The sequence below is a fragment of the Eumetopias jubatus genome, unplaced genomic scaffold, assembly GCF_037043125.1.
Source record: "Eumetopias jubatus isolate StellerSeaLion01/CBP00866 unplaced genomic scaffold, mEumJub1_p1.0 scaffold_11, whole genome shotgun sequence".
Lineage (NCBI taxonomy): Eukaryota > Metazoa > Chordata > Mammalia > Carnivora > Otariidae > Eumetopias > Eumetopias jubatus.
Window position 1 is genome coordinate 104396431 of NW_028274817.1, and position 24558 is coordinate 104420988.

At 38.2% G+C, this 24558-nt stretch overlaps 1 protein-coding gene across 1 annotated transcript; it reads left to right on the top strand.

Moving 5' to 3' along the window:
* The first annotated feature begins 8556 nt into the window (after positions 1-8556).
* LOC114197586 (serine/threonine-protein phosphatase 4 regulatory subunit 3B-like) lies at positions 8557-10902 on the top strand. The gene is made up of 2 exons (XM_028088659.1): positions 8557-10066; positions 10226-10902. The coding sequence occupies exons 1-2, from the start codon at positions 8557-8559 to the stop codon at positions 10900-10902; spliced, it is 2187 nt and encodes a 728-aa protein (XP_027944460.1).
* Positions 10903-24558: the final 13656 nt, after the last annotated feature.

Here is a 24558-nt window from a genome sequence, read left to right on the forward strand (position 1 = left end):
TAGATGAAGATACACACATACACGTATAAATTTCTATCCATACATCCATCTCTTGCTACAGGTACAACTATCTATTTATAATTGAGACATAGCATGTCTAGAGACTAAGAGAGCAAGGCCTCCATGACCTTCAATAAGTTACCTATTTTTGCTATACCCCAGTTTCTGCATCAGTAAAGTGAAACTAATAATGACATCAGTCTTATGAGGATTAAGCGAGAGCACCTATGAAGTACTTGGAATGGTGTCTGCCACACAGAGCAAACACTGGCAATTGTTAAAAAGCTGGTTAATGAATGAGTTTTCAGACTGCATGCCTGCCATGCACCAGGCTCTTTTCTAGACCCTGGGAATACAGCAGTGAACATAAACATTTTTACTCTCAGTTTAGGGTACTATCAGTGTTACTGTGCAAGTTATGGATGTGATTCTTGTTTTGAGAATCCACTTGACTATTTTAAGATAGAAGAAACTGGAGCACATTTAATTGAAGGAGGAAAAGAAATGATTCCTTAGCAGAGTTTAAAGACTGAAGTCACAGAAAGAATAATCTATGGCACAAGAAGTATTGGGAGGCCAGAAAGGGCACAATATGGAGAGCAGAGAATACAAGGTGATTCTTGAAGAAGAGAAGGCTCACTCCTTTTTCTGAGATGGAAGAGGGAGAGGTGGAAATTGCTAAACATATGAATAAGGTTGCTTGGAAAATGGAAGGTGAGCCTTGAGTTGGTGTCTATTCTCTCAGTGAAGTACTAGATAAGAGTTTTTGCTGAAAGATAATTAGGGTGGAACGTTAATGTTGAGGAGAAAATGTTGATAGTTAAACTATCGAATGTAGTTAAGAGGGACAGTTGACTATGAATTTCAGACAGGGCTAAAACACAGACCCGGTGGCAGATGATGACATCTCAGTGAAGGTCCATTTAAGGAGATGATTTCTTACAAATGTTGTCCATGTCTCTGTGGCATATAGAAAAAGTGATCTTTATACATTCTTTCAAGTACTCATCCATCAGATATTTGCTGAATGCCTATTGTCTCCTAGGGGAGAATAAGACTGGCCTGGACTCATCTTTGCCTTTTGTGGGGTAGGCGTAGAATAAGACAATAAAAGTAAACAAATGATGTGGTAATTCTAGATTGGGAAAGTTCTATTGAGAAGCTAAAATAGAGTGAAGTGAGAGAGCATGAGAAGAGAAGGGGGTGCTGTCTTAGATTGTGCGAGGAGAGAAGACCTTCTGAGGGAATAGCTTTTGAGAGGCAATGTGAATGATGATGAGGGGGACATGGAAGTATGGTGGCATGAAGTTTTAGTCAGCGGAAGTAGCAAGAGCAGAGGCCTCACATGAGAAGGAAATACCCAAGAAGGCCAGTGAGTTAGTTCAAGGTGGGGGAGATGTACTCACAATGAGTACGAACAGGTGAGGCCTTGCAGGACACTAAAGGGCCTGGACTTGCAGAGAGGAGTGTGAAAATACAGTGTGCTGCTGGAAGGAAGCCTGAGAGACAAAAGGAAGGTGGCTGCTAATACAGCAGATTCATGTAATGATTATCTGGGAGAGAGGTCTGATAATAAATGTCACTTACTGTTTCACTATAAATGTGCAGAGATCCTGGCTCATAGAAATCTGGGATGACAAAAGTTCAAATAAGCTGGTTTTACTACACTGGACGTGAAAAGAGGGGACCACAAAATTTGTCTTTTTTGAACTATTTTGTGTGTTTCTAAACACTTAGTAGATGATGAGAACTGAAAATATATACTAGTAGTTGATCTCAACTGAGGATGACTTTGCCCCCAGGGGGACAGTCAGCACTATCTGGAGACATTTTGAGTTGTCACAACCTGGAGGAGGGGATGCTAATGGCATCTACTGGATAGGCAACAAGTGTCCTACCCCCAGTAATCAACCAATCGAACAGACAAACAAACACAAATGTAGGAGTTCATAAGGCATGGGACCTTCATCAAAGTTCACTTTATAGGGTCATGTTTCATGGGAAACATAATCCCTAAGAGCCATTCGAGACACAGGGGAACAATACCATCATTGTACTTAAGAAGTTATACAATACATGTTGATTACAACCTTTTATGTTTATTTTATGTGATGCTGTATATATCGATTATATATCTGATAAAGAAATGTGCTAAGAGGTTTTAAAAATTATTCTTTTAAGGAACTGTAAACAAAGGTTTTATATTTTTCTGAATGAGGTCAGCATTCAAAAATAACTTCCTACACAGCTATGGCAGCTCCCCCACCGAAGAAAGTGGCAGCAGATCACCTAGCCGTAGCAAAACACAAAAGGTTATTTTTCAGGAGGAATGAACCGGGTTTTCATACTTCAAGTAGTAATCTATCCAAAACCAATACTAGCCAAGGTGTTTGAGATTTTCCCTTATCATGAAAACACTTTTTTTTCTGTCTCTAACTCAACCCAACTATATCAACAAAAAATCAAATATATTCAAGGCACTCCTTTAAAGGTTAGTGGAATCAAAGTAAAAATGTTAAGTTGAAATCAGCTATTGCCTAAAAAATGAAAATTTAGATTTTACAATATAAATATATCTAGTGCTGTACTGGAGAAATGAAGATGGTTACTGCCTCTAAGCAAATACTGAGCGGTGTTTAGCTCCAAATGATGCTCATTTCTGTTACTTTTATAACATGGTTGTAGGGTAATTAGTAAGTAGTCAGCTAGTGTTACTTGTGGAGATCTAGGTAGGAACAGGAAATACTATGGTCTATCAGGATAAAGGAGGAGGGGATCTATGGATTGTACATTTTAAAAGAAAACTTGAAAAGTCGAGAAGTAAACTATTGGAACAGAAGAAAAAGAGGAGAGCATGGCACTGAAAGTCAAAGTCTAAAATGTATTTGTGGTCAAGAGAACGACATTACCCCCACCCCCCTCTTTTCTTCCTCCTTTAATTCTATGTGATAAGAGGAAGTGATTTGGAGCTTCCAAGGAAGCCAAGCACTCAGTGGAAAATGGGCTAGTGCTAATAGAAACTGCCTGTGGATCCAAAAAATACTAAAATGTTTCTTACCTCTGAGCACTGGGAAGATAATAGCTGGTACTGTTGCAATGCACACATAACAGGATGATGTTTGCAGCTGAGAATAAAAGGTTTTAAAAATTTATTTATTTATTTGAGAGTGAGAGAGACCATGAGTGCAGGGAGGGGCACATGGAGACAGAAAGAAGCAGACTCCCCACTGAGCGTGGAGCCACGCAGGGGCTCGATCCCATGACCCTGAGATCATGACCTGAGTCGAATCCAAGAGCTGGACACTTAACTGACTGAGCCAGTTGCCTCAGGTGCCCCTAAAATGTTTTAAATATCCACACATCCTAACATTCTTTATACAGGGTGACCATATAGCCCTCTTCCCCCATTAAAGTTCTGAGTTATAGCTGTTTTATTCAAGCTTGTGGGAGACTGCATTAATGTCCCCAATTCATCGTTCCTTCCACCCACATCCTTTGCTATGTACTTTTGCTATGATTCTCCCATCTTAGGTGGGGCATACTTTTTCATCTCTTGACTCTAGGCTTGGCTATGGACTTGTTTTGGACAAGACAGGACTCAGACAGAAGCTTGAAATGGACTAGAAATTTTAATATTAGAAAACTAGCGTTCTTTCAATACTTGAGAGTTGATGGAAAAACTGATTTAGCCCAAGGTTGGGGAAGGAGAGTTTGACAGAACACGGAAGAAAATATCCAGCTTACTCAAGAAACCAGTTTTTCATGCAATTAAAAGCCTAAAACAGGATAATATTGCTTCCCTGGTCTCCATCAATAAGATGAAAACGATCCAAAATAGTGGGATTGGGGGGTAACTGGGTGGCTCAGTTGTTTAAGCGTCTGACTCTTGATTTCAGTTCAGGTCGTGATCTCAGGGTTTTGAGATCAAGCCCCGCATCAGGCTCCCCACTTAGCAGGGATTCTGCTTGAGATTCTCTCTTTCCCTCTCCTGCTGCCTCTAACCCCCCACCACGTGCGCACACACTCTCTCTCTCAAATAAATAAATAAATCTTTAAAAAAGAAGGGTGGGAGTGGGGCAGCAGGGGAAATGCCAGATGTATCTTGTAAATTAGAAATATCTCCTATTAGAACTATTTATTTGTTCCATAAGATAACCAAATAAATTTCAAATTCAGTTTTATCCCCAGTGCTTGGTATAGGATCTATACATAGGGGTTGCTCATAACTTTGTGAAGAATAAATAAATAGATTGTTGGAAATCATCCTAGAAAAAATATGTATTCATTTATGTATTTATTCAATAAATAATTGTTGAGAAACTACTATATGTCATGCCTTATGGTGGGTGCTAGGCACACAGCAGTGAGAAAAATGAGCAGATAAATCACAGCCCTCAAACAGCTGATAGTCTGGTTGAGGAAAACAGAATAAATGAAGTATAAAATATTCAGATGATGCTCAGTGATATGGAGAAAAGATACATCAAAGAAAACACATGGATGGGTTGGGGTAGAAGGTCTCTGCAATTTTAAAAAGGTGCTTAGGGAAGGTCTCACTGGAAGAAAAGGGCTTTTGAATAAATCGTTTAATGGAGTGAGGCTCTGAGCCACATAGATATTGAAAACTAGTGTTCTAGGTAGAAGAAAGGGCAGGTACAAAGGCCCTGAGGCAGGAGTGTGCCCGGTGTGCTTCTGGCAGAGTTAGATGGGTAGTGTGGCTGGAGCAAAATAAGGGAGACAGAGACTATTAGGGGAAGATCTCAGAGTGGTCAAGGGGGCCAGGCCTCATAAACCACAGTTAGAACTTTGGCTTTTATTCTAAGTAAGGCAGAAACACATTGATTTTGAGCAGAGGAGTTGGAGAATACAGTGTGTTTTAAATTAGTCCTCTCTAGCTATTGTACTGAGAATATACTAGTGGGGGAAGGAAGGCAGAAGCCTGGGGAGACTATTACAGATTTCCAAATTAGAGATGATAGTAGCCAAAAGAGGGCAACATTCCACGAAAAAAGTTATCTGGAGAACTTGTAGAGAACATACATGGGTGTTTTTCGCTAATGATTTTGAAGTTGAAAATTTCAGAGCAGATACATTTGAATAATTCTATTTTTAATGCTATTTCATAGAATTAAAAATCACCTTGCTCTTCCCACTATGAAATGTTATCTCAGAGATAGAACATTTAGATATCTAAACGGTATATATATATATATATATATATATATATATATATATATATATATGGCTTGAGTTACCTATCCCTAAAATTCAGAAATGTAGATTCATTCCTTTATCATTTTCTAAAATAACTCTAAGAAATATAAAGCTTAAGCTCTTAGTAGTCATAAAATGTGGATGAATTACAAGGTCCTTATCTAAAACTATTTTCAGGGCAGAGGCATCAAGAACTACTTTTTACTACCCTCAGGTCATGGGGAAGAAGCATGAAAGAGAAAGGCATCCAAAACAGAAGAGGGATCCAGTCTTAATATTAAATCAGACGAACCATGAGAGACTATGGACTCTGAGAAACAAACTGAGGGTTCTAGAGGAGGGGGGCGGAATGGGTTAGCCTTGTGATGGGTATTAAAGAGGGCACGTACTGAATGGAGTACTGGGTGTTATGCACAAACAATGACTCATGGAACACTACATCAAAAACGAATGATGTAATGTATGGTGATTAACATAACATAATAAAATAAAATAAAATAAAGAAGTTGAAACTGTGAAAGTTTATGTTACAGCAGAATGATAAGGAGAGTTACAATAAAAGTGATGATGAAGTCCTTGAAAAAAAAATCTACCTATTTTAATTCTGAACTGGCCTCAATGATTTTCCTTCACGAAATAAAACAGAAACATCAAATGGCAGTGATAGTTGGGATAAAAAAAAAATCACAATTGTTATAAACATCTGCTATAACAATTTATGCACAGTCTAAGAGAAAGCTTTGCATATTGGGAGCCCCCAAATGGAGAGTTGGAACGGTATAGGCCTACTTTCAGATCCGAGCAATATCCCTTACTGCAGAGGTTTGAACCAAATGTATGATTCAGTTTTGGAGTTTCAAGTTTTTTTCCTCTCTAATATGGTAGTAATAATATCTTTCTCAGGCCATTATTGTATGAGCGTTAAATAAAAAATAAATAATACCTATAAAAGGGTCTACACAGCTCCTAGAATATGGCATTTGTTATTCATATATATTCATATTCATACGCTCCCTGCAAAACAACCACACAACAATAAAATAATAATCTTAGGGAGGTAGAACGCCTGAAGCAAAAAAGGGCATTGTTCTACTTCCCAAACCAAGTAAGACAGACTGTGAGTCTACTGCAGAAATAGCGACAAGAAATTTGGACTTGAGGTTCTTTTAGACTGCAAAGAGATTCTCATTAACCTAATTAAGATAAAGGGACCTTAATTGGCCTAAGGGAAACTCCCTGTGATAAAATTGTGAGAACACACAGATTTGTGCTGAATGCCTCTCAGAGAATGAAACCTGAGGGCATATTCAGACAATTGACAGTATTATATTTGATTCTGGTAGAAACTTTAATATAACCACAGCAGAGAAAAAAAATTGGACCATTAGCATGCATGTCATTATTATTATTACATATTTGCATAATCTCTCATTGAAATAAGACAGGAATTTTAAACTAGTAAGTACATATATCAGTGTTTGTATTTGTCATTTATTAATTCTTATGTGTAAGTATTATTAATGATTTGTAAAGGTTTTTAAACCAGTAGTATCCCGGTATTGATTTGAATTTTCTCATGAAATGATTGTCATTTCCATTCAGGTCTCCCAAGTGTCCCAGCTGTACTGTCCCAGGGAATATTCCTGTACTGTAATCTCCTGGAGGCGACATTGCAAAAGAGGTACGTGAAAAGTTTTTCTGTGCTCTACTTGAGAACTGTCACACATTTCCAATGCTATGTAAAATGAATTACAAACAGGACTCTTCAAGTCCAAATGTGCTTGATGTGGCCCAATTCTGTTTTTCCCTTGCAATAACAGGGTTAATGTTTGGGGGGAAATTTTTTTTTTTTACGAAAAGTGCAGAAGTTGCTGCTACATCAAAAATCAACTTGGTTACTATTAAAATTATATTTAACAAAGTTGCCATATACAAGCTTCTATTTTTCGGTTGGCTATACACAGATGTGGATCTAAAGAAGGAAGTGCGTGACTTTCATCTTCTCGATAATTTTATGTTGATTACAAATTATATAGATGGAAGGAATGTGAAATAAAATGTAATGAAGGCCAAGAAAAGAAGGGGCTAGCATAGTTCAATGGCCGGGAAAACCAATTTTGGAATCAGAAAGACGTGTGTTCAAATCAGAGTTCCTCAACTTATTAGGAGTGTGACCTTTGGTGATTTATTTAACTTCTCTAAGTTTGTTTCCTGATCTTAGAGGGACCCTTAATACTCCTGTATCACTAGGTTATCATGAAATTTAAGTACAAAAAGATATAAAAGTTCTTGTCACATTGTCTTGAACATAAAAAGTACTCAAGTATTTAACGTGCTCAATTACGTTATTACCTTTCTCTGTAATACTAATAGGCACTCAAGTATTATTACTTAGTTGTGGTTGTTATTATCACTAGATCAAGAAAATAAAACAACTGATCTGTGATGTTCAATACGCACTCAACTAATTTCAACGCCGTTTCCCTCTGGCCCACTCATCTAAGAATGAGGAGTGTGGTTATAGATTGGAAAAAAGTTTTCCCACTGCGGTAAATGACAGTGCTCTAGGCGCAGCGGAGCAAAATGAAAGAGTTGTCAGCGCCTTCTGGTGACAAGGTCCTCCCCCCGGGATGGGTTCAGTGAGCAACAGATACATAGGCCAAGCTTGGTGGAGAAGACCCACCTACAGATCTCCAATTATCGCTAATAGTCTACACTTCGCTTAGCTCCCACTTCTTTTTGGGGGGGGGTTGGGGGGGTAGCCTCAACCTGGAATATTAGGTGTTGAATTGGTCAGGACATAAGTGATTCAGCTTTCTTTCGTTTAAAGTCCTCAGTCTCCTACACACCTGATAAGTGCAAATGCTTCTGGGGAACAAAAGTTTTTATGGAAAGAACAGCGCTTTGCTCTAATCACTAAGCTTCCACGTAAGCTTGGCCGCAATGCCTCAACACGCATAGAACGTTCCGTCGGGGTAGACTCCTGTGACAATCCTTAGAATCCTGCCATAATCGAGACTCTCCCAGACGACGGGGAGCAGGCCAAAGGCTCACTCCGTAAACCCACGTTAAGAAGGAATATGCGAGGGTAAAATGAAGAAAGGGAAACATAAGATGGAAGCGAGAGGAGGTGGGACTCCGGAGAGCTCTACAGACCTCAGGAACCACCAGCGTCCAGCGGAACCTTACGTCTCCGCCATCTTATACCGTAATTGTCCCCTCCCACCGCCTGAGCTACCGTCGCTGTCAGAACAGCGACAATTACAGTCGACTCCGGGCACACGAGACCCAGCGCCCCCCTGCGCCGCGACTAGGGCTAGGGACAGGAGGTCAGGAGTCGCCATGGCTGACGACCGGTATCGTGTAAAAGTCTACTCACTGAACAAGGACCACCGATGGGATTGTCTCGGCACCGGGTACGTCTCTTCCATTTATGTGAAGCGCCTCCAGGGAGTGTCCCTGCTCGTTAAGTCGGATTCCCAGGCCTCAGCAATCTTGGAGTCAAAGGTAAATTCAAAGACGCCCTATCAGAAGCAACAGAAAACCCTGATTGTTTGGTCTGAAGCAGAGAACCATGGTATCGCGTTGAAGTTCCAGGACGCCGAGGGTTGTAGTGAGATCTGGGAAGACATTTGCCGGGTTCAAGGAAAAGATCCATCCGTCAAAATAACGCAAGACCTCTTGGAGGAATCCGAAGACCAACAACTGGATGAAGTCCTGGAAACCAATAATGTGTTTGACCTGCCTAACTGTGAACTCAGTAAACTTGAAGAGATTTCTGACTTCATTTCCTCGGTTCTCGCTTCACCAATCGGTAAGGAGAGACTGGCTCTGATCTTAGAAAATGAGGACTATATTAAAAATTTGCTGCAGCTGTTCCACACCTGTGAGGACCTAGGGGACACTGCAGGCTTACACCATTTGCATGAAATTATTAAAGGCATCTTATTCCTTAACAAGGCAACCCTGTTTGAGATCATGTTTTCTCCTGAGTGTATCATGGATGTGGTAGGATGCCTCGAATATGACCCTGCTTTGGCTCAGCCAAAAAGGCATAGGGAATTCTTGACCCAAAATGCAAGGTTCAAGGAAGTCGTACCAATAACAGACTGTGAACTTAGGCAAAAAATACATCAGACATATAGGGTACAGTACATCCGTGACATCCTTTTGCCTGTACCATCCATGTATGAAGAGAACTTTCTTTCTACTCTTACAACTTTTATTTTCCTCAGCAAGGTTGAGATAGTCAGCATGCTGAAAGATGATAACAACTTTTTGTCTCAAGTCTTTGCACAGTTAAGGGATGAGACTATAAATGATGATAGGCGGCGCGAATTGCTCTTTTTCTTCAAGGAATTCTGTGCATTTTCTCAGACATTACAGCATCCAGACAAGGATGCACTGTTCGAAACATTGACAGAATTGGGGATTCTTCCTGTTCTTAAAATTGTAATGAGCATGGAGGATTTGCAAATAAAGTCAGCTGCTACTGATATATTTACTTATCTAGTGGAGTATAGTCCATCCATGATTCGAGAATTTATCATGGAAGAAGCCCAGCTGAGTGAAGACGGTAACCTTTTCATTAATGTAGTCATTGAGCAAATGATCTGTGATACTGATCCTGAGCTAGGAGGTGCTGTTCATTTAATGGGACTTCTTCGTATTCTACTTGATCCAGAAAACATGCTAGCAACACCTAATAAATGTGAAAGAAGTGAATTTCTACATTTCTTCTACAAGCACTGTATACATAATTTCATAGCACCACTTTTTGCCACCACTTCAGAAGATATATGTGACGGGGATAATGTAGCTGGATCCGACAGAAACAACACAAATTGCCTCAATAATTATCAAACAGCACAGCTGCTTTCTTTAATTTTAGAGCTGCTCACATTTTGTGTGCAACATCACACATACTACATAAAAAACTATATTTTGAGCAAAGACTTGCTGAGAAGAGTCTTGATCTTGATGAATTCAAAGCACACTTTCCTGGTCTTGTGTGCTCTCCGCTTTATGAGAAGGATGATTGGACTTAAAGATGAACTTTATAATTGTTACATCATCAAGGGAAATCTTTTTGAGCCAGTTGTCAATGCTCTCCTGAATAACGGAACTCGGTACAATATGTTGAATTCAGCTGTTATTGAGCTGTTTGAATACATAAGAGTGGAAAATATCAAATCTCTTGTTGCACATATAGTAGAAAAGTTTTATAAAACACTTGAATCGATTGAATATGTTCAGACATTCAAAGGATTAAAGATTAAATATGAAGAAGAGAAAGACCAGCAGAATCATATACAGAGGAATTTACACTCTATACCGTATAGTAGAATACTTCACAGGCGTACCAGAGTCGTGGAGAAGGAAGAAAAGTGTTTTAAAGGAAATTCAGAAGAAGGAGAAGCAATTATGCCGCCATTGGAAAATGATTTTCAGGATCGTTACAAATTTATGGAGACTAAAAAAACAAAAGAAAATGAAGACAAGGTAGATCCTCCTAAAAGAGCATCTCGGGGGGGCTACAAATTTGCTTCATCCCATTCTGCTCCTGCTGCTAATGAAACACATAGCCTGCACGGTAGCAGCACAGTTGGCTTAATGAATCGTCTGGATGATGAAAAAGATAAGGAAGATGAAACACCCCCCAGGAAGAGACCACGTCTTAGCTTCTAAAATCTTTATGAGAGACCCTCAACATGACTGAAATCTACATTACGAAAATTCTGTAAACATCAGTTAGCTGAAAAGTCTGAATCCAAAAGCTTTCTCATTTGAACTTCTAAGTATACAATAAGTAGCAAAGATGTCAGGGTCATCACCTAAGACGGTTTAGTTCTGCAAAAACCAAACTTCACAGAATTAAAAAAAAAGAAAAAGAAAAAAAAAAGAACTAAACTAAAAAACTAACCAGAACCTGAATGATAAATTCTTTGCAAGAAAAAAAATCTTAGCTGGGGGGGGGGGGGTTGGGGAGGAGAGGAAACAGGTTGATAATATAAGATGAATGTAGTTTTGTTCCAGGGCTGTATTTTAAAAACAGCTATTAATACTGCAGTTGCAAAGCCTATAACATTACTTGCCTAGTGGTTCTGACTATGGTTTTCTTTGCCTCAGTTGCCTCTTTTTTTTTTTTTGCCATAAAAATTCTTGTTTACGTGGAAAACAAAGTCAACTCTAATCAAAAAAACAAACTGAAGCTATTCACATGTCTGTGAAGATATAACACAAATTCAGCCTCTGGGTAATTGGAGGGAAGTAACTTGCTGTGTGTATTTTCATAAATAAAAAAGGAAGCTGGATTCAAAATGTGCAGTTGTGAATTTAACTTTTTTTTTTTAGATAAGAGATGCCAAGAATCAGTCCACTGGTATTCTGAAAAGGTGTTCTCTATTACCCTGGTGGTGGGTAGATCAGAACACTTCCAACTGCCAGATGGTGAAAGGTACTTCTGAAGGTATTTCCTGACTCATTAATAAAGTTGTGTCCATCTTCAGAACAGCAGGTTAAGTTTTAAAGTATAATTTACAAAGACTAACAAAAAATAGTGCTGAATGAGGTGGCATTTAATACCTAGGAATCATTTTGGACCAAGAAGAGGTTACTTAAGTGTCGAATTCCACCTATAGTACCTGAAGTGTTTTTTCTAAAAACAAACAAGGGTGTAATATGAAAGGTGCTTTATGAAAGAATGAATGCAATGCATTTTTTTTTTTAAGATTTTATTTGTCAGAGAGAGAGCACAAGCAGGGGGAGCGGCAGGCAGAGGGAGAAGCAGGCTCCCCACTGAGCAGGGAGCCGGATGCGGGACCCTAGGATCATGACATGAGCCGAAGGCAGACGCTTAACGACTGAGCCACCCAAGCACCCAATATGATGCATTTCTAAAAATAAGTTGTAAGCAAAGAGTTAAGAGGATTTATTTTTAGAGGAGCAAGTTAACTAGAGGAGCAGGTTTTCCTGGAATGGCTAAAACTGAAGCAGTATCTCCTGTTTTGAAGATTTTAGAGTTGATTTTAATTTTGGTCATTGTTTGACCCAGATGGGCTGTGTCGATATAAAGTATAGTTTTCCATAAGACAGATTTTTGTTTTCTATTCAAAATACCATAGTAGTTGTTTTGCACCGTTTGATGATATTCATGCTGAACTATAAAATTCAGAAATTAAAAAGTCACCTTGTAATACCAAAAATAAAAGAGACCATTTTAAATGTACTATTGTGCCAATAGAAGACACATCTCCTGCAACAGTAAGAGTTGTGTAAGAGCTACAAAGAGAGTGTATTCTTAAAATAAATAATCATTTCATCAGACATAAAGCCTGCTAAAGTGTGGACATGACCTCAGGAGATATAATCACATATTGCTGAGGACATGACACAGCACGGAAACTGCATTTTTACATGTCTCAAGCCATGCTGGTTAAATGTTTTAATGGGACTATTCATGTTGTGAGTATATGTCAAAAAAGGCAGTTTGTTCCAAGAGCATCTCATGTTTTCCTTCTGGCTAGACTGTCATGGGGAATGTTATCCAGAGTACACACATTTACATGCATACTCAGAATGTTGTTTTGAAAAAAATATGCTTAACCCTTTGTTTTGGTGGGAGTAGCCCCAATTCCTTAACAGAGCAGCTATTTACAACTAGACAGAGAAGAACAATTTCTCTAGGCTCTTTCTGGTTATTCTCTTCAGCTAGTTTTAATCAGCCGTTAAAAGATGGGCACTGTAGGAGAAAAAAAAAAAAAGAGTATTTGCATTTCTTGCTGTACTGTTTCCAGTGAATTTGTAAGGAAGGGTGGAGGAAGGCATAAGTGTAATGGGAAGTTAAAAAAAAAGAAAAGAAAAAAGGACAGGCTTTCTATTGAGCTGTGTAACCTCTATGAGCCCTTTCCTAGTCTCACCTACTTAATGTTAGGGAAACAACATGACAGGCAAAATGGTGCAAAGGCAATCTGCCCATCAGATGGCATAACCTACTATTACAGGAACACTTAAGAGGGCAACAAAACACAGAAGAGCAATCCTTACTGTCTGCACACTGAGTGAAAAATTGACCAAAATGTTCAGCCTCTCGATACTGTGTGTGAGGAAATACCATGTCAAAAATAATTAATTTCATCTTTAAGATTTTTAGAAGTAATTTTAAAAGGACCCTTAAGTGGGTAATTTATGAAAAGAAACAGTTTGGAATGGCTTCGTATGTACAATAAAATATAGGTGAGCATTTTTGGAGAGGCACCCTGGGCTCATCAAGATCAGGGCTTTAAATACACGACTTCCAGTAATTTTTATGGCACAGGGACTTTCTAAATACACCAACAAAGGAAAGGTGATACAAGAGATAAGGCAAAAGCTTCATATTTGGGAGAAGAACCATGAGAGACTACGGACTCTGAGAAACAAACTGAGGGTTCTAGAGGGGAGGGGGGTGGGGGATGGGTTAGCCCGGTGATGGGTATTAAGGAGGGCACGTATCGCATGGAGCACTGGGTGTTATACGAAAACAATGAATCATGGAACACTACATCAAAAACTAATGATGTAATGTATGGTGACTAACATAACATAAGAAAATACAATTTTAAAAAATAAAAAAAAAAAAACTTCATATTCAGACAGCCCTTGCTGACAGTACAGGCTCTGACGCTTACCAGCCCCATGACCTTAGACAATTTACTATTTTTTTCCTCTGACCACAATTTCTCCATCTTGTCTGAAAACTCAGAAACTATATGTAAACTACCCAGATCATATTCAGCACTTAATAAATAGCTTTTGAAATTCTTTGTTATCAGCAATAGTAGCATAATCATTTCCCAGAAGATTGTGGATAAAGTCAGGTAAAAACACTTATATCACAAGTTATACTCATAAATCAATAATCCTATATTCTCAAATTAGTAGCAACATGATAAATTACAAATTGATGAGTTCAGTTCTGTTTAGCAGACAAGTCTATGTGTATGCCTCACGCCCCGCTGAGACACAGCTGAAATAAAAAACATTAAAGTATGGGGTGCCTGGGTGGCTCAGATGGTTAAGCGTCTGCCTTCGGCTCATGTCATGATCTCAGGGTCCTGGGATCGAGTCCCACATCGGGCTCCTTGCTTAGCAAGGATACTGCTTCTCCCTCTGCCTGCCACCCCCCCTGCTTGTAATCTTCCTCTCTTTCTCTCTGGCAAATAAATAAATAAAATCTTTTTAAAAAAATTAAAGTACAAACAAAAATAAGCTTGTGTAGCAATAAAGACACTTGGGTGGAGTGGTGTCTGGGTTGTTAAATATGGAGCGTAGAGCGAAATTGAAATCAGAAGAGTAGCAGGAGAGGTGGGGAGGGCATCCAAGATTTGTGAAAGTGACAAGAGTAACTAAGCATTATTCCCTTCCCTCCCACGCCCCGCCCCAGCAAGCAGAGCAGTCAGCTAGAACGTATCCATAGATAACAATCCAAGTGTCCTTCTCCTTAAAGCAAATGAAGTAATGGACAAAGCGGAGGGCCCTGGTATGGAGGTTGTAGCCTCAGAGTTAAGCTCTGCTCTTTAGGGTGTTGGGAGGATCCCAGATGCTGCAAGTTTCCCATCCTAAGGTGCAAGTCATGGTGCTTTGAAGATGCTTCTAACAGTTTGGAAGAGCTGCACCAGAATGTTTTCCTTGGGGAGGAAGCTTTCAGAAGCAGTTTTGAAAGACAGAGGTCCCTTAATGCGCCTTCCTCCCCTGTGCAACCCTTGATTCTGGGTTGTTGCTCTTCCATTTCCACAATACCTGAGTGTCTCTTTCTAGTAACTATAACTTTGCCCTTTCTTTCAGTTATTCCTTACTCTCACCCAAACTTTTCATCTAGGAGGATCCGGTGTGAGAGGGACAAAGACATTTTTATAAAACCAGAATCAAGTTTGAATCACATAGGTTTCATTTTTGCCAGGCTGCCACCCAGAGCCTATACCAACCAGCTGGCCTAGGGAAAGAAATCTGCATCATACTCAGGAATGGTCAGGACAGAATCCTGAATTTTCAAGATAGGTCTAGATAACTTCCTATCCCTTTAGTCCTGACTCAATGACCAAATTATCTTACTCTAATGTAGGGCTTCTCAGTCTCACCACGGTTGACATTTTGAGCCAGATATTTCATTGTTTTGGAAGGCATTCCTGTGCATTGTAAGAAATTTTGCAGCATCCCTGACATCTACCCACCAAATGCCAGCAGCACACCCCCACTTGTGACAACCAGAAATGTATACAGAAGATAATAAATATCCCTCAGGAGGCAAACTCACCTTTAATCGTGAATCATTAGTCTAAAGACACACAGAGCTTGATTCAAGAGCTTCTCTTACTTTATGGATATTGGGTTAACACTCACTAGGCTGAGTTACCTTTTTTCTTATGCTCTACCTGAAAGGGCCAAGTACATACAAGGGTCAGGTGTATAATACACTTTAATGAAAAGAGAATAGACTTTGCTTGGAATTACAGAGATCCTGTTTCTGCTTTTCATTACTTATGTAACCATGGCATTGGATGTGACACCTCTAATTCTCAGAGTTCTTATTTTTAGTGTATGGATGACGACACTGTTATGGGTGAATTGTGTCCCCCAAAGTTCCCATGTTGTAGTTCTAACACCCAGGGCCTCAGAATAGGACTGTATTTGGAGATAGGGTCTTAAAAGAGATAATTAAGTTAAAATAAAGTCGTTAGGATGGACCCGACTCCAATATAAGTGGTAGCCTTAAAGAAGAAATTTAGACACAGAGATGCACACAGAGGGAAGATACACACAAGATGGCCATCTACAAGCCAAAGAGATAGACTTCTGAAGAAACCAACTCTGCTGACACCTTGATCTTGACTTCTAGCCTCCACAACTGTGAGAAAACAAATTTCCACCATTTAAGTCCCCCAGTCTGTGGTACTTTGTTATGGCAGCCTTAGCAAACTAATACAAACACCTAATGGGAAGAAGTTTCCTGAGGATTAAACAATGTGTAACTTATGAATATCCCTGTTATTATGATATGATATTATGTTATTATGATAAACAGTTCACAAATAACATATGACAATAGCTATTCTTTTATTGAGCATGTATTACATGTCAAGCACACTTTCCCAGGCAATTTACCCATCTCATTTCTAATTTCACAGTAAATCTGCAAAAGGAAGATGTGGTGGCCATGAGAACGCACCTTGTAGAGAGGGAATATAATAAAATACAAGTAAAGGCCCCAGCCACTGCTCTGTAGTCATTGCCCCACTTTCTCCCAAGCCATGCTTCCTGGGGGCTGCTCCCAGCTAGTGACTTGCACAGCAGGGGTACTGAAGCAGCCCTGTTCTTGCGGGATGAGAGACTCCTCTGACTGGAGAGTTGCCTTGAGGACTTTCTGAAGGCTCTCCTGAACAATCTTTAGACTACAGGGTCATCCAGGACGCTTCCATCATTCCCTCTTTTCTTCATTTGAGGTCAGAGTGTGTGATGATCTGATGTTTTTTCCACCCTCCTCCAGCTTGCTCTCCATTGCCCTTCATCAGCATTTTCTCGAATGAAATCCTTGCATGCTAACTTCTCTCATGATGGCTCCTTCTTGGAGAACACGGACTAACACAGTATGGATTTTGACTCTTTTACAGAAGAAACAGAGGCACCCAGAAGTACGTAACTAGTACTTGGGAGAGTGTATTCAGATGTGTTCGTCTGACTCCATAGACCAAGTTCTTTCTCCTACATACAATGTGTCTTGAAATGTATCATGAAATTACTTTAAACATTAGAACCATTATGTGTACCTACCATATATATTTATTAATAATAAAGTAGAAATCTGTTATCAGTATATCAGGTCTATGAACAATCTATGCACACAGTGTCCCTCTTTCTGCTTTACCCATGCTTCCAAAGGTCATGTAAAGCTAACACTGCTTGAATTCTTCTCCATAAAAACACAGTACTCTGCAAACCACTGTCATTACACTCACCACAGGAGTTGCTAAAGAGGTAGCCTGTGAAATTTTTACCCTTGCCTCAGAAGTCAAGAGAGAGAAAATAACTAACTTTCACTATATGCCAAGCACCCCCACTAAAGTACTTTATATGTGTCATGGGATACGTTGACATGAAAAATGGAGGTCCGTATCACCAGTTCTTCTCATGCATTCCCCCATGCTGCAATTTCATTGTTAATGTGAGAAAAATGTTGGGAATAGAGGCCTACTTAATTTACTGAGATTAAGTTTCAGTCCCATTGAAGAATGGGGGCTTGAAATAGAAATTAAGCCCAATTATATACAACTCGAAATTAAATACCTTGCACATCTGAGTGTGTAGACTGAGTTTCCTAGCCACTAGACTTGCATCAGTTCCTGGTCCTTTTCTACCTTTCTTTTGGATTTTTCTTGTTTCTTTCCCCTTTCCCCTTTATTGCTTTGAAAGGTATTCTTTTGATTCTAATCTAGTAGTTAGTTACCTTTATGTTGTAACATGCACACTTCATTTTGCAAAGACTAAATTTAATCAGTCTATCCTCCCCTGGAATAATAAAGGAAATTGTTTTAGATCTACCATCCCTCTATAGTATTGCATATGATTGCTATTTTAATACAGCTGATACTTTTAGCTGTTTTTACTAGGTTTTTGGTCTCCAAACTGTTGGAATCAGAAGCAAACCAAATTTGAGATACATTATTTCCTGCCCCCACTGCAATGACTAAATTGAGCAATTACGTGGGTAGTATTTGGAGAAAACTGCAGAAAACTACTTTTGTTGGAGAGTTACTAAGGCAACCCTTTAGAAAAGAAGGACACATGAATGGACTGAGGAGCCTGATAAGCTAACCAATAATATTGGGATGTTTCTGCTGTACACATTTTCAAAGATACCCTAAAAAATCTGAAGAGTGCTTTAGTCTATCACATTTGGCAGTGGAGAAGATACAGTATTTTTGATGTATTTCCAAAGATTGCAAAATATCAAAGAATGGTTGATAGTCTGTGGAAAGCTATTTATATTTTTCTCAAATTTGAGTATCACTCTTTAAATGTAATAAAATTTTGTATGATTTCTATTGATCTTAAATATGAAGATCCTTTTCAATGTAGAATAGATTACATATTATGGGGAAAATGGCACTATGTTAGAGTTTAGAAAATACATCAGTGTCCTATAGATGAACACATTTTAAAAAAATTTTTTATTTAAATTCAGTTTAGTTAACATATAGTGTATTATTAGTTTCAGGGGTAGAATTTAGTGATTGATCAATTGCATATATTACAGTGCTCATTACATCAAGTGCCCTCCTCAATGACCATCACCCAATTATCCAATCCCCCCACCCCCTCCCCTCCAGCAACCCTCAGTTTGTTTCCTAGAGTTAAGTCTCTGATGGTTTGCCTCCCTCTCTGTTTTCATCTTATTTTTCCTTCCCTTCCCCTATGTTCATCTGGTTTGTTTCTTAAATTCCATGTATGAATGAGATCATGTTATTTCTCCTTCTCTGACTTAGCATAATACCCTCTAGTTACTTTTTTCCAGATTTATTAAGATACAATTGATGTGTAACATTGAATCAGTTCAAAGTGTACAACACAATGATTTGATATATGTGTATATTGTGAAATGATCACCACAAGTTTAGGTAATATCAATTAGCTCACATAGTTATAAATTCCTTCAGATAAATATGTTTTTAATAGTAGTACTGTGCATGATGCCTTTATTTATCTTCACTAATATTTCAGACATAGATGAAAAGTGTATTGTAAGGGATATGCATTTAGAATGGCTGGGTTTGTGTCATTACTGAAGCACTTCCTACCTATCTGGCTTTAGTTCATTCCTATAACGTCTCTGAGTCTCTGGGCATTTATCTATAAAATGATGCTTATGCTATAAATAACAATGTAGGTAAAATTATAAAATCTTAAAGTACCACAAGGATGTCAATAAACATTTCCTACTTAGTTAATATGATATTGTAACAATTTTTCTTTTATACCTAACAACTAATGTGATTTCATTATTATTTCTCAAAAAAATATTATATCAGGTATGCAGATATATTACTCCACATGATACCGTGAAAGTGAACTATGAGCAATGATTTACAGTAACTTCTATATGTTGTTCTTAACTGTAAGAAAATTGGCACGTTTTTCTTTTCTTCCTTTCTTCCTGTTTGAAATTTATAAAATGATATTTAATATATGAATATATTATTCCTATAAAAATACAAACTAGTAAGATTAAATCTCCTTTTACCATTATCTGAAATCTAAGATCTGTTTTTCTTATACTTTGCTCAGGAGCTCTTTCTTAACAGTTTGATGTACATGAATTTGGTGTTCCATGGGCTTTAAATATACTCACAGCAAATTCATATTATAGGTGTGTGCATATGTACATAAAATATATAATTTACTATGAAACATTAATAGATATTTACTCTTTGTCTTTTCCATTCTCCCTCCCTTTCCTTAAGAAGTATTCTAAATTTCTGGGACACCTGGGTGGCTCAGTCATTTAAGCATCTGCCTTTGGCCCAGGTCATGATCCTGGGGTCTCGGGATCCAGTCGCACATCGGGCTCCTTGCTCAAAGGGGAGCCTGCTTCTCCTTCTGCCTGCCACTCCTCCTGCTTGTGCTGACTCTCTCTTTCTCTGTCTCTCTCTCACCCATACAAATAAAAAATAAAATAAAAAAAAATAAATCTAAAAAAAGGAAAGAAAATGTCTTTTAAAAAAAGTATTCTAAATTTCCAGTAGGAAATTCAATTCCCAATTCTTAGCCAAGCCATCTAGGTGAGATTGACCCTTCCCCATCAGCAGCCCCAGGGATGTATTAAGGTATTCCTTGACATTTGTCACTGATACATGGAGAGATATACAACAAAGGCAGAGCAAATGAAATGCACAAACTTCTAGGAATTATACTCTCTTCTTCCATGAGAACTACTTGAAGAGATTCTCTCTGCTGCTGGCTGCAAATGAGAAATGTGTCCCTTTTGGAGCTGGTGGCAGCCATATTTTGAAAACAAGGGAAGAAGCTTTCTGCAGAAGAAACAAGTATCAAAGAAGCAAGGCATATAATGTCTTGAGAGAAATGCATCTATAATATTTAATCCCTAGATCAAGTGGCACCTGACACTTTGCTTTTGGATTATTGGATAACAAGAGAAACTGTTTCCTTTGTAATTTAAGCTAATCTACATTGGATTTTCTGTTATTTGAAATGTTCTGAGACTATAACAGGTGAATTGTTTAATCTTAAAGGAAAAAAAATTAACTCCAATGCAATTTTACATGTTTCAGGATGCAGACAGAGAAAAGAAGCTTCCAAACACTTCAAAAATTGGATTAGAATTTTACCAGAAAGAAAACAGACAAGGAGAACCCTCCTCCAAAAAAAATTAATTCATATTGAAGCAAATGCCTACATAGAATATCACCAATTGTAGCCTATTAGGGAGTGCATCATGATCATCATTTTATCCAGGGAGTAAAGAGAGTTTTCCATATTAAAACTACAATGAGAAAAATATATTCAGCTCACAGAAGGCAAAAAAGGAATTATAAAATTCAACGCCTATATCTGCTAAAAAGTAATACTCCTTTACCTGTGTGTAGCATGTATTCATGAGCTGATATTTGGTCAGTACATACTGGTACAGCACATTAGGTGGTGTACAATTGGACTGGTTGCTCAGTGCTCATAGACAGAGGTCAGAGTCTGTTGGGTGGATACTGTAGTATGTTTTGAATATCATTCCATTGTATGTACTGGTGTGTGTGTATGTGTGTATGTCTCTTTTAATGAAAATATGTTCCCTATGTACATATGAAAATCAGCATCATATTTAATGGTGAATCTAGAGGACTGTCTACTATAGTTGAGAACAAGATAGCAATGTAAATTAGCAGCCATTATTTTACACTGAACTGTTGCTCCAAGCCTATGCAATTAGATAAGAAAGAGTAAGAAATGAGACCTATAAATATTGGGAGGAAGGAGGGCATATTATGTTTTTCAGATATTATAATATACTGTGAAAATCCAGAAGAATATGAAAAATAGTAAGAAAATTCAGTAAAGGTATTGATGACATAAATTAGTACGTGACAATCAATAACTTTTCTTTATCCAGTAATAAGCATAGTAGCTACTTAAAATTAAATTGTAATAAATATGATACGAATCTATACGGAGGAAGCATTAAAGTTTTTTAAGCTACACAAAATCCTTTAATAAGATTTTTAATAAAAATCCTTTAATAAAAACAAGCCTTGATTTGGGATGGGAAATCATTATTATGAGGCATTCCATTTTTCCAAACATAAATTTGTTAATTTAATGCAATCTGAGGACAAGTACGATGAGGATTTTCTTTTATTTTCTTTTTAAAAATACAAAATGCCTATGAAATTCATCTGGAAATATTACTAGTCAGGAGTAACATGGACTTTTAAGAAAAATGATAACGTTAGAGGACAAGTTCTACCAGATATCAACATATGTAAGTCCGGTTTGAGAGAAACATGACTGCTTGGGTGCAGCAGGAAAGAAACATTTTGGTGGAAAGAAAGTGCAGAGATATGTGTAAGGGGTTTCTCATATGCTAAATATGGGGTAAGCTATGTTATACAAAACTGGTGTCGTTTCAGCAGGCTAGAAACTAGAAGAAAAATGCAGCTTCATTTTATATTACTTTTCTTATTAAAATAAATTTTACTGAAGTCAGATAGATACTTCAAGGAAAAAATTATAAACCTCTTAGATGTGTATTTGGTGAAAATTTTACTAATAGTAGATAGTAAAGGCCTGTTATTTTTATAATGACAAGAAATCCAAGTGGTGACAATGGGGAAGACTGATACATTTGATGGCTAAAAAATGTTCTGTATTAGTAGGGAAAAAGCCAAATATATCCCCTTTTCTATGGGTTAGGCCTTCATTTTCACAGTGAAAAATAGAAACATGCAAATGACTAGATTTGACCATAGGAGGAAACAGAAATTAGCAGTTTGCAGAAAAGGAAATACCCGAAATCAGTGAACATATCATGTACTCTGTGGCAAGCTGAAAATGATAACCCCCAAAAGATATTTACATCCGGAAACCTATGAATGTTACTTTGTATAGCAAATTCTTTGCAGATGTGACTACATTAAGGCTCTTGGGACGGCAAGAATAACCTGGATTATCCAGGTTGGCCCCAGATGCAATCAATCATGTGCATTGAGGTGCAAGAGGAAGGTGGGGGGAGGTTTGGCACACACACATACAGAGCAAACGACAATGTAAAGATTGAGCAGAGAGACATTTGAAATCTTAGCCTCAAAGACTGGAATAGTGTGGCTGTAAACCAAGGAATGCCAGCCATCGCCAGAACCTGGAAGAGGCAAGAACCAGATTCTCTTCTAGAGCCTCTGGAGGGAATGTGGCCCTGCTGATACCTAGTGATACTAATTTTTGAACTTTTGGCCCCTAGAAGTGTAAGAGAATCTGTTGTTGTTTTAAGGCACCTAGTTTGTGTAGTTTGTTACAGCAGCCACAGGAAGCTAATCCATGTTCTAACCATTAAAAATATAAATTAAAATAGCAATGACATGTTATTCTGTGCTAATCTCATGGGCAGAGATTTTAAGACCTTAATGAAATATGGAGATAGAAGAAAAGTGGGGTACTTTTGTTCTGTTTCACTGCAATTTCAAATATGCAAGGAAAAAGGCATAACCCTTGATTCATACATAATCTTCTTGGAATTTTTCCTAGTAGCATATTCAAAAATTGTGAAGAGATAAATGTACCTTGATATTAATTGCAACAGTTTTTAGAGCAACAGATTCTGTAAGTAGCTGATGTGTCCATTGAGTAACTAGAATTACCCATTAAGCATAGTATGCACTAATGTAAGATTATTTTATTTTTTTTATTTATTTATTTTTTTAAAGATTTTATTTATTTATTTGAGAGAAAGAATGAGAGAGAGAGCTCATGAGAGGGGGTAGGGTCAGAGGAAGAAGCAGACTCCCTGCCGAGCAGGGAGCCGGATGCGGGACTCGATCCTGAGACTCCAGGATCATGACCTGAGCCGAAAGCAGTCGCTTAACCGACTGAGCCACCCAGGCGCCCTTGTAAGATTATTTTAAATAAGATTCTTTTTGTCTAAGTTTCAGCTGAAGCCCTAACATTGGACAACAAAACAATAGTTGCTGAAGTGAGGCACTAATCCTTTTATGCAGTTCATATAAAGAAGTTACATGAAAAAGGTCTTGTGACCCATAGCCCACACCTGAGACTATAAGGGAATTTAAATTGAAGTTAGGTAAGGAGAGAATATCTTTTGGAAATGTTTGTGGTAAGACTCATACTTACTCTTATTTCACCATTACACTTATTTCTTGGAAGGAGAAGATGAAGGTACTTCTCACTGTTAGTCTAGTGAGAGGGGCTTTATTTAAGGAAAGCAGCTGAAGATTCTGAAAAGTGTCCACTGAAGTTTGGGGAACACAGAGTTCCGGTGTTCGACTCATACCTGAGAATTCTAAAGAGGCTGTGGAATTATCCAGAGAGAAAAAGAGTCATACTGGGGACAAACTGCACTTCCGCCCACAGAATGAGCAAGGCTATGAGTGTGTTTTCCACAAACTGGTATGCTGATATGTGATCAGAGATAAAGAAAGAAAATGGCTTGAAACCATCTTAGCAGGGAGTTGGCTCAAAACAGTTACCTGAAAGAGAACTGGGGCTCTAGTCTGGAGACTACCAGACACGAAGGAACTGAAGGGCCATCCCACACATTATATGGATGAATTTCTCAGAAAACTTTAAAATCATCCTGTGAAAGAATACGCTATCTTTGACCAACTGCCGAACCAAGAGATTGATGGCTGAGTACGTCTGTAACTCTAAACACCCCCCTCCTCGAATGGTCAGAAACTAATATAGTTAGTTAGGAAATGAAGAGGCAGTTGGTGAGGGGAGAGAGAGAGTGCATGCAAGCTAATTCTCTTTGCAGATTTCTTGCCTGAAACAGAATTAAGCTGAATCAAGATGCCCTTTGGAGGTTCATCTTGTTGGAAGGTTCATCACACTGACCAATTTATTATTCAAATGAAATGGATATAGTATCTGAAAGGTACCAGTGAACTATTGCTATTACTATCTGAAAGTAAGTGGAAAAAGTTGTAAGTATTATCCAAGAGGCAAAGAAGAGAGTCCACAAAACAAGTAGGAAGGCACCACTGGAATTCTTGCACCCAGTCAATTTGAACCTCCTCAATAAGACCGTTAAAAAAATTACGGGGTAAAGTTGATCAAAATATGTAGGCC